Source organism: Liolophura sinensis, chromosome 9, assembly GCF_032854445.1.
Source record: "Liolophura sinensis isolate JHLJ2023 chromosome 9, CUHK_Ljap_v2, whole genome shotgun sequence".
In the NCBI taxonomy this organism is placed as follows: domain Eukaryota; kingdom Metazoa; phylum Mollusca; class Polyplacophora; order Chitonida; family Chitonidae; genus Liolophura; species Liolophura sinensis.
Window position 1 is genome coordinate 12,304,555 of NC_088303.1, and position 10,020 is coordinate 12,314,574.

General features: G+C 40.0%; 1 protein-coding gene across 1 annotated transcript; it reads right to left on the reverse strand.

Annotated features, from left to right (window-relative positions):
* Positions 1–1,203: 1,203 nt before the first annotated feature.
* Positions 1,204–9,588, reverse strand: LOC135474688 (adenosylhomocysteinase A-like). Its single transcript, XM_064754245.1, has 9 exons — positions 9,527–9,588; positions 8,070–8,260; positions 6,001–6,129; positions 4,934–5,030; positions 4,534–4,646; positions 3,691–3,898; positions 2,944–3,149; positions 1,992–2,180; positions 1,204–1,344 (listed from the first exon to the last, which is right to left on the reverse strand). Exons 1-9 carry the CDS (start codon positions 9,552–9,554, stop codon positions 1,213–1,215), a joined length of 1,293 nt encoding a protein of 430 aa, XP_064610315.1. The 5' UTR covers positions 9,555–9,588; the 3' UTR covers positions 1,204–1,212.
* Between the last annotated feature and the right edge of the window lie 432 nt (positions 9,589–10,020).

Consider the following 10,020-nt stretch of genomic DNA (forward strand, 5'->3'; position numbering starts at 1 on the left):
AGCAGTACTGAGGACATGAGTGTCACTTAAATGCAAATCAAATGTATGCGTAGTACACCTCAGATACATTATCAAGGTGCACTTCTCCACATGCTACATTTCAGTACATATTTCTGTTGAAATATGTCGCTACACTTCAGTATACAAAGGCATAGTTTACCTGGAGAAGTAAGTCACTACACTTAAGTCAGCCGAGGTATGGTTTGTAGAAGTACGTCACTACACTTCAGTATACAGAAGCACAGACTGTAGAAGTCGCTACACTTCAGCATACAGAGGTATAGTTTGTAGTACATCGCTACACTTCCGTATACAGAGTCATAGTTTGTAGTACATTGCTACACTTCAGTATACAGAGGCATAGTTTGCCTGTAGATGTACGTCACTACACTTCAGTATACAGAGGCACAGTTTGCCTGCAAAGTATGATGCTACACTTCAGTGTACAGAGGCACTAGTTTGCCTGTAGAAATACGTAGCTACACTTCAGTATACGAGGCATAGTTTGCCTGTAGAAGTACGTCGCTACACTTCGGTATATAGAGGCATAGTTTGCCTGCAGAAATACGCTGCTACAGTTCAGTATACAGAGGCATAGTTTGTCTGTAGAAGTACATCGCTACACTTCAGTATACGAGGCATAGTTTGCCTGTAGAAGTACATCGCTACGCTTCAGTATACAGAGGCATAGTTTGCCTGTAGAAGTACGTCGCTACACTTCAGTATACTGAGGCATAGATTGCCTGTAGAAGTACGTCGTTACATTTCAGTATACAGAGATATACTTTGTAGCAGTACTCCACTTCACTGCAGTATACAGACATATCGTTTGTGTGGATAAGCACACCAGAGATGCAAGGACTACACTTCAGTGTACAGAGGCATAGTTTGCCTGTAGAAGTCACTACACTTCAGTTTACAGAGGTATGGTTTGCCTGTAAAAGTACGTCGCTACACTTCAGTATAGAGAGGTACTTTGTAGAAGTACTCCACTACACTGCAGTATACAGAGATATCGTTGTGTGGATAAGCACACCACAGAGATACAAGGACTAGGTTTCATTTCACATTATGGTGGAGATTATGCTGAGGCTACCCTGATGATAATGTGGTGCAGAAAACCAAAGATTTCACAATAACCTCAGGACAGCTACAAGCTTGCTTTGTCAGGATTTCTCAGTGTCTATGGCGCCACAAGCACACAGTTATAGTTTAGTATCTGTAATGTTCTGGTTTGAACGGACCCTCACGCGGGATGCCCAGGTACTTGGCTTGATCCTCAGATAACTTTGTCAGCTTCACTCCCAGGTGTTCCAGGTGTGCTGCAGCCACTTCTTCATCAAGCTGCAGGTGAGAACAAACAGGTGTTAGATGCCATCAGCAGTCAACTTGAATGATTTACTCTGTACGTTCACAAATATACTTCACACGTATGGCACGTCAAGTGATGGCTGGAGGAGACCGGCTAGTGCTTGTTGTCAACAACAACACATTACCTAATCCTGAAACTTATGGGAAAAGGCAAGGTAAGCCAAGCCACCTTACCTTACTGTCCTAAAATCCTCATTTCATCTAAACAACTAGTGACCGGGATAAAAAAATGTTTGAGGCATGTGAACTGATATTATGCATAGATTTACATAAAATTATAAACGAGAAAAATCTTTACACTGTATATTATCTCAGAAAAAGCAATTGAGTTTGAAATTTGATGAACAACAAAAATTTTTTAAAAATTTAAAAAACTAAAAAGCTCTTAAAATTTCGTTCTTGCACTCAACTCGACAAGGTTGATTTGAGTGAGCGAGTGCTTGGGGTTTAACGTCGTACTCAACAAGTTTTCAGTCACATGACGACGAAGGAATCCTTAGGGTATATGTAATGTGACTCCTTGTAGCAGGACAGATTTCCACTGCTCTTTTATCTAGTGCTGCTTCACTGAGACAACTTACCGAAAGCAAGTAAGGAGCCCTTTACCTTTTTACACTTACCTTTTTGGGGAGAAAGTGAACGCCGAGCTCATACTTCTTGGTCCAGAGCTCGATTTGGGCAAGCACTTGATTGGTGAAAGAGTTGCTCATGACAAAGCTTGGGTGACCATGAGCACAGCCAAGGTTAACCAGACGACCTTCAGCCAGTAAAATGATGTGACGACCGCTCTTCAGTGTGTACCTATCAACCTGTATCGACAAATATCTGCATTATAATTCCATTATGAAGTGAACGCCACTCTTCAGTTTTCTCTTCAATCTGCATCAGCAAACACGATTCTCACAGAACACCTTAACAATGTTTCCAGGATGCCGAGGTACACTTCACTCTTTCATTCACATAACACTCAATCATGCTCAAAAGTACACCAAGGGCTACATAGTTTTAAATATAGTTTATAGTTTTTTTGAACTCCACGCATTTTCAGCATGAATATTTGTTTAGCGATTGGCATAAGGGGGAGTTCCGGGTGCTGGTTGGATTGGTGTCTACACTGTGAGTGTGTGTGTCTTGTTTGGTGTCTTTAGCTAATCATTTTAGTGAAGCAGCATTGTAAATACTACAGCACAGACTTGTCCTGAGGCCAAAAGGAGAAGACTGAAGTAATCAGGTACAATTTGTACGTGTGTTTAGCCAGAACTTGATATCAGGCCATCTCATTTCCAATTTTCTACCGTTGTTTTAATCTTTCCTATGGATATTTTGTCGGAATAGGGCATCTCAAAGACACCAAGACACCTGCCCCCTGGCTAATCCTATGTGAGTGCCAATGTCCCAAAATCCTTCAGGGAGAGAAAAGTACAATCATTCTGACAGCTATCCATTTACTCACAGTTACCTCAACAGTAGTCCACCCAAAGTCTTCTTTTGTTTGAACTTAAGGTAATTCAAAGGTAAAAGAAAATGAACTAAAAATGAATGAGTTTCAAACGATCACAATTTTCACAATACCTGTGGTTGTATGCTCTCTTTTTTGACAGCGTTCTTGTTGAGATAGGCCACGTCCAGTTCACAGTCAAAGTGTCCGATGTTACAGACAATACTGTCATCCAACATCACCTCAAAATGGTGCCCTTCAATGATGGATTTGCAGCCAGTCGTCGTGACGAAGATCCGAGCCTTTTGCACGGCTTCATCCATGGTAGTCACTTCATAACCTGACAATACACAAGTTATCGTTTCAAAATCGAGTCTAAAATGGAGATACAATCAACATCTAATACAATCAAAGTTGTGACTACATCATTCTGGATAAAACGCTGACATTGGCTGTCACCATATTTATAGGACAGAGGCTCTTTAACCAGTCGGTGCTTGAGCATTGATGATGAGTGATAATCTCTCTGCCATGATCACTAAAGTAGTGCTAAATTTTGCACCAATGATCACAGCTAGCCAAAACAGAATTTGTTAAGCAGGTATAAGAACGGATATTGAGCCCTGCATTTCTCTATGCTAATCTGGATACCACATTTACCCAAAATAGTGTACATCGACTTTGAACACAGCAGCTTGTGTGTAAATCTATATTAAAACCTCTCATTTTCTAAATCAATAACAATTTCCACAATGTCTTTTTCAAAAAACACATTACAGATAAAGGAACTGTATTCATATTACATGAAGAATTCATGTTCCATATAGAGTCACAAATGTTGCCTTTTAAAATTCTCAATATCAGAACAACACTAAACTGACCTTCCATGGCAGCCTGCAGAGCGTTGATAGGATCTATTTCTGTGACGAGAACACGCGCCCCGAATGCTCTCAGAGCCTGGGTGCAGCCTTTCCCCACGTCTCCATAACCTGCCACGCACGCCACTTTACCCGCTAACATCACATCTGTTGCACGTTTGATTCCATCCACCAGGGATTCACGACAACCATATAGGTTATCAAATTTGCTCTGAAATGAAAAAAAACTGTCTTACTTTAGATGTAACTCATATTTAGTAAAACAGCTCTTTAACTGGTACTCCAGCAGTCAGCAGATAGGATAGGCTGTCTGCTGAGAGAGTAGACTTCCACCTCAACCTCAACAGTGAAACTCAATTCAAAACTTAAATCTTTTCAAAATCACTTCTGACACTTATTTGAAAGATCAGATCAAACAAACTATCACATATATATAAACATGATTAATCTACCTTCATCGAGTGTTTAATATACATTCTTCAAGCTCCAATTCAGGGGAGCTAACCAGCAACTAGAGTAATATCCCTTACTCCGGTAACCAACTTATTACAAAGCATTCAACATGTTTACACACAAACAATTTTTTAAAATGATATACATCGTTACATACACTAACTGTGCACACAGCATTTTTCAAGATCTTCTTTCATTGGGACAGATGATCAAAATATTAAGATGTTTGCTCAGTGTGACAGCTTGGTATGTGACAAGGTTTCAATTGCTTCTGTACCTAATGTACAGCAAATGATCTGTACTTTATTCATTGGATCACGACTACGTTCAACAGGCTGAACAACTCTCCTTCAGTGGATGTCTATATGTATTTCTATAGCATTGAAGCCCTACCTTTGTTACAGAGTCATTGACATTGATACACGGAACCTTCAATGAGCCATCCTTCAACATTTTGTACAAATTGTGGACGCCTGTCGTAGTTTCTTCGGAAATCCCTTTTACTCCTGAAAAACAAAATAATGAAGTGATAAGTACTTGCAAACTAAACTCTTTGCATAACTGCATTAAACTAACCCTTATCTCATAATGGGGGCACAATCCAAGAATTGCAAATTTGTTTTTTCTTCCCTATTTATGTAAAGTAAACACATTTCACCAAACTTTAAGCCTTGTGGAATTTGAAAATGTGGTGAAAACAGAAGCAAAATGAAAGTTATCGACAGGAATCAAAACGTTACACTGTACATATGAGCTGCCTTCCTATCTAAGAAGAACAGTCAAACTTGCTCACCATCTAACAGCTGAGGATATTTATCATGGACATAGTTTGTCAAGTCTCCACCGTCGTCCAGGATCATGTTCAGAGGCTTATCCTTAAACATTAAAGTCTGGAACAAAACAAAAGAATAAGTGTGTTTTGTCAAATATGCAATGCCACATAGATTTGCTCCACAGACGTTCCGAGCTGAAAACTAGGTCCAAAGAGAAACAGAAAGTGAACAAAATCAATGATCATTTTAAGTTTAATATTTGGTATAAACCATAATGGATAATCTCTAAAATAATCTCTAGACAACCAAACATATTTTGCAACTTCCTCTTGCTATCCCTCTGAAATTCCCAAACTGTGAGGTAAGTTATTTATGTTCAGGCTTTACCGAACACAAATCGAAGTTTTTTATTTCTGTTGTTCATCTTACTGGTCTCCATTTAAAAAATTTACCTAGGCTAGTAAACAAATAGGCAGATAACCAGAAAAAGGTTAAGTAAAACAAGCTAGCTTTTGCAAAATGGGTCATATTAACACTCTGAAAAGGGTATATGTATCTGATCATTATCACCAATGGCAGAGGAAGGGAAACAGCTTTCCTCATTTCCTCTATGAAATGTTACCTACCCTTGACAAAAGTAGCAAGAGATCTTAATTTTCAATGAATCAAAAATAACAATGATTTACCATAATTTCTAAATGCTTTTAGAGTATTTGTAACATTTGCCATAAAGCATGCTGACAGTTCAGTCTTCATTCCCACAGCTCCACAACATGGGTGAACATTTCCAGACTGCCTATTGTCATCTAAAGTAAGGGTATCAAGGAACATAGAGCCGAGATAAATTATCTCCCTTGAGTTCTGTGGCCCTAAATTAACTCCCTTTTGAGAAATGATTTATGTGAAGCATCAACAGGAATGAAATCTCGGAGGAGAGATAAATCTTTGGAGATTAACATTTTAAGACTTAAGAGTTCTTTTTTATTTTTCAATGCGAAGGAAGAAAAGTGTAGGCTGTCTTTATTTTGCATCACTTTTGTGTGCAGTTTATGACTGGATGCAGAGAATTTCTGAGGGCTGATCTTACCTGTTCAATACACCAGATATATTCTTCATCGGTTTCCCCCTTCCAGGCATACACTGGTACACCAGTCTTGGCAATGGCTGCTGCTGCATGATCTTGTGTGGAGAAAATGTTACAGCTTGACCACTGCACCTAAAATACAAAAACAGCCACAATTCCAATTAAACTAGAGTAACATCAGCCTCTATCCAGGATACAGCAATCTTTAAAGTGTCAAATAATCCTCACATGCTTTCATACTGGCTATGCACACAGCCTCTGTTGACACAGTAGTCCTTACCAAAGTGTCAAATAATCCTTACCAAGATTTCATACTGGCTATGCACACAGCCTCTGTTAACACAGTAGTCCTTACCAAAGTGTCAAATAATCCTCACATGCTTTCATACTGGCCATGCACACAGCCTCTGTTGACACAGTAGTCCTTACCAATGTGTCAAATAATCCTTACCAAGATTTCATACTGGCTATGTAAGCAGCCTCTGTTAACACAGCAGTCCTTACCAAAGTGTCAATTAATCCTCGCCATGCTTTCATACTGGCTATGCACACAGCCTCTATGGAGACAGTAGTCCTCATCAAAATACATTTAAAGATTCCTGGATGCTTTCCAGGAAATTACTGCATAGGTTAGTATAAACCAACTGCAGTTCTACATGTACAATGTACCTGTACAGTGCGTGAATTCGAGAATTATAGGGGTTTTAATACACAAATCTGGACATAAACACCTGTAAGAACTGATTTCAAAATCATTAGGTTACCAGTACAGGATATTTAACAAAAAGTTACTTTAAACAGGAAGCTTGAATTGTGACTACTGAAATTAAAAGTCATCACCACCAACATTAACGGCGTTGAAACTGTAGCCATTTTGAAATATCCATTTACACAATACTAACAATAGTTTGGACAGTTTTAATTTTGCATACAGTATTACAGGGTACTATAACAGGTACAATCAGATGTGTAGTTGTGTAAATAAGCCTGTCAGACTAGATCTATTTCTCTGTATTCACACATTACGTTAGTATTTATGTATTTTAATTCAGTTACTTGATTGGTGTTATATGCCGTACAAGAGTATTTCAATTATACCACAGCGACCAGCACTTTGGTGGGAGGGAACTAGGCAGGGCCACGATCATCCATTATCGAGGTTGCTGCCAGGTCTTCCCACATGCAGCCGGAGAGGAAGCCAGCATGAGCTCAGAGCGACCACATTGGTGGGAGGCTCCTGGGTCATTGCGCCGCGCCGGGCATGCTAACCCCTCAAACACAAAGGCTGTCATTATGCTGGCAAGCACAGGCAGCTAGTTTACAATCTGAGGTCATCGGTCTAAACTACATAGCAGATCGGACACAGAATCCTACAGTATTCACTTAATCTACAGATATCCTTACCGGTATCCCAGCACACTAATCAGAAGGTCAACAGTGATAAACTGAACAGAACTGGAAATTTCTGGTCACTGAAATCTCTAATCTGACCTTGATACAATCCTGTAACACACTCAGGAGCAAAATTTAGGACATAAAATTCTGCTTTCCACATTAATTTGGCAGATAAAAATATCTGTTCTGTAAAAACTTGACGCCCATGAAGACCAAGACAATTAACCCAATCGGTGTTTCAGGTGTCTTGCAAGTTCAGCCAGATATCAGTGAGACAGGTGGAAGCTCCAGCAAACTACCGCAGCTAAAAGACTTGATTTTACCTTAGGTGCCAACGGCGACAGACAGACAGATGTGTATTCAATCTAGCAACTACCATTAAGTAACATCTTCTCTAGATTAGTTTGCGAGAGCTTCCACCTGTCTTGCCCATATCTGTGTAAACTTGAGAGACACCTGAAACGCTGACTGGGATTGAAAGCCAAACAAGCATTTCAGACATACACACAATGGGTGCATTTTGAATCAGCTGAGCACTTGCATCACATTGAATTCTTTAGGGGCACATGTACACTTCTAAGTCAGATGGCTTACACAGATGTAATGAAAACTCAAGATGAAATTATTGCACACTGCCAATGTTCAAGAATTTCAGCTGACAGTCTTTCATCTCTTACCTCTGCTCCTAGCTCTGTCAGCGTCTCAATCAGAACAGCCGTCTGTACAGTCATGTGAAGACACCCAGCAATACGAGCGCCCTTGAGAGGTTTGGTGGGGCCGTACTTCTTGCGCATACTCATTAATCCAGGCATCTCATTCTCGGCTATCTCGATTGCCTTCCTTCCCCAATCTGCCAGGCTGATGTCAGCTGTAAAGATGCATTAATACAGTCTTGATACTGTACTGTACTCAACATTTATTTCATAATTTTAAAACCTAAGAACTTTACTGAATAACCTTAATTTGTCCTTGTCATTTATCTGTCCTACAGTCATGGTTTAGTATCTGGACCACAGAGAAAGCTTTCTGCCCAACATTGAATAATGCCTGTGCTACTTCAACTCATTACATTAAGAGTCGAGCACTTTTGAACCACATCGCCAGTTTAAGATCTGACATACAGAAGGGCCAGAATTCTGCCACCTCACCCCTCAAGCAATTAAGAGAATAAGCCAAATTGTAATGGTGACCATGTCGCATATATACACAATGTCATGTGACTTAACAAATATGTAGCATTTGACCCCATTTAACATTTTGGAAAACTGAATTTGTGAATGTTTACTACTCCAGCAGACCATTTTTTTTGGAGATGGCAGAAGTGTGTCAGAAATATGACAGAAGTGAGGCTTCGGTGAGAACTCTCCACAATTGGGAGGCAACATAATTTCCTATTACACCATGGATAGGTCTATTCTGACTTGGGGCACCCATTTTCAAGACCAATTGCAAGGCTGCTAAAGAATGAAGATGCAGCCATGAAAACTGTACCACACATATGCGTGCAGGTCTGTACTTTCACAGACCAAACTTGAATAGTGCCTGTGTTGCAAGCTCTGGCACAACTACAAGGACAGTGAAAGGAATAGGCTATTATGCTTCATGGCTACATGGGAGGGGAGCTCAGCTAGGTGAAGATATGTAGGGTTATTTGGCAGTTATCAAGACTAAGTTTGTCCTTTAGTTAGTAAATTAGCCTTTTCTTCACGAATTCACCTTCACATTTAGTATACATCATGACTAGGCTAATCGATGGCATCATATCTGACCCGTACCAATGTCAAAACAGCGCCTGCATAGGGAACAGTTTCTGGCAAGTCCCCAAAATGCCAACAGTACAAGAAGTAAATATCATGTCTAAGCTACTGACATCTTTACCATCTTCCTTTTCACCCTGTAAAACAGGGTGTTTAGCGCTTTGTTTCAAAACTGTACTGGATTCATCAACGTTGTTGTTGTTGTTTAGTCCTAAGCCGTTGACAACCCACGTGGTTTCGTTTTCCAGTGAGTAACCCTACACAGCGGTTATGAATGTTCATCGCACGTGGTGAAATTTAAGCTCGATGGAATGTTACCCCAGTTAGTAAAGAACTTAGTCTTTTGTAAGCTGTAACTGCAGATATCGGTAACTCACCAACTTTGTATGGTGGTTTTTGAGCCATTTTGAGATCGTCCAATATCCCACTTATCACGCAGAGAGACTGATCTGAAAGAGGCCGACACGGCGGTTTTCAGCCTTTATATACACTCCGGCTATCGAAAGGTGACCAATCGTAGCGTATGTAACAAAATCCACTAAATGGGTCATGAACTGAGAACCAACAGAACGTAGGCTTACATCCAGACTAGTCGGCCTAGTGAGATGCATGTATCATGTATGGGAAAATTCCTACCAATGTCACAAACTGTGGCCAGGAAAGTATCAGCGCATTTAACCCAAAATTAAGTGACTGCGTAAAAGCGCGTCGAATAAGGATAAGATAATATATTATGTGGCGGAAAATGTCTGTTATTCCGAACGCCGTGATGTAAAATGCAATTCGGTATACATAAATTTATACAGGCCTAATAAGAAATAGACACAGCCTAACCCTGAACGCAGTGACCTATATAGCTGAATGTAGATGA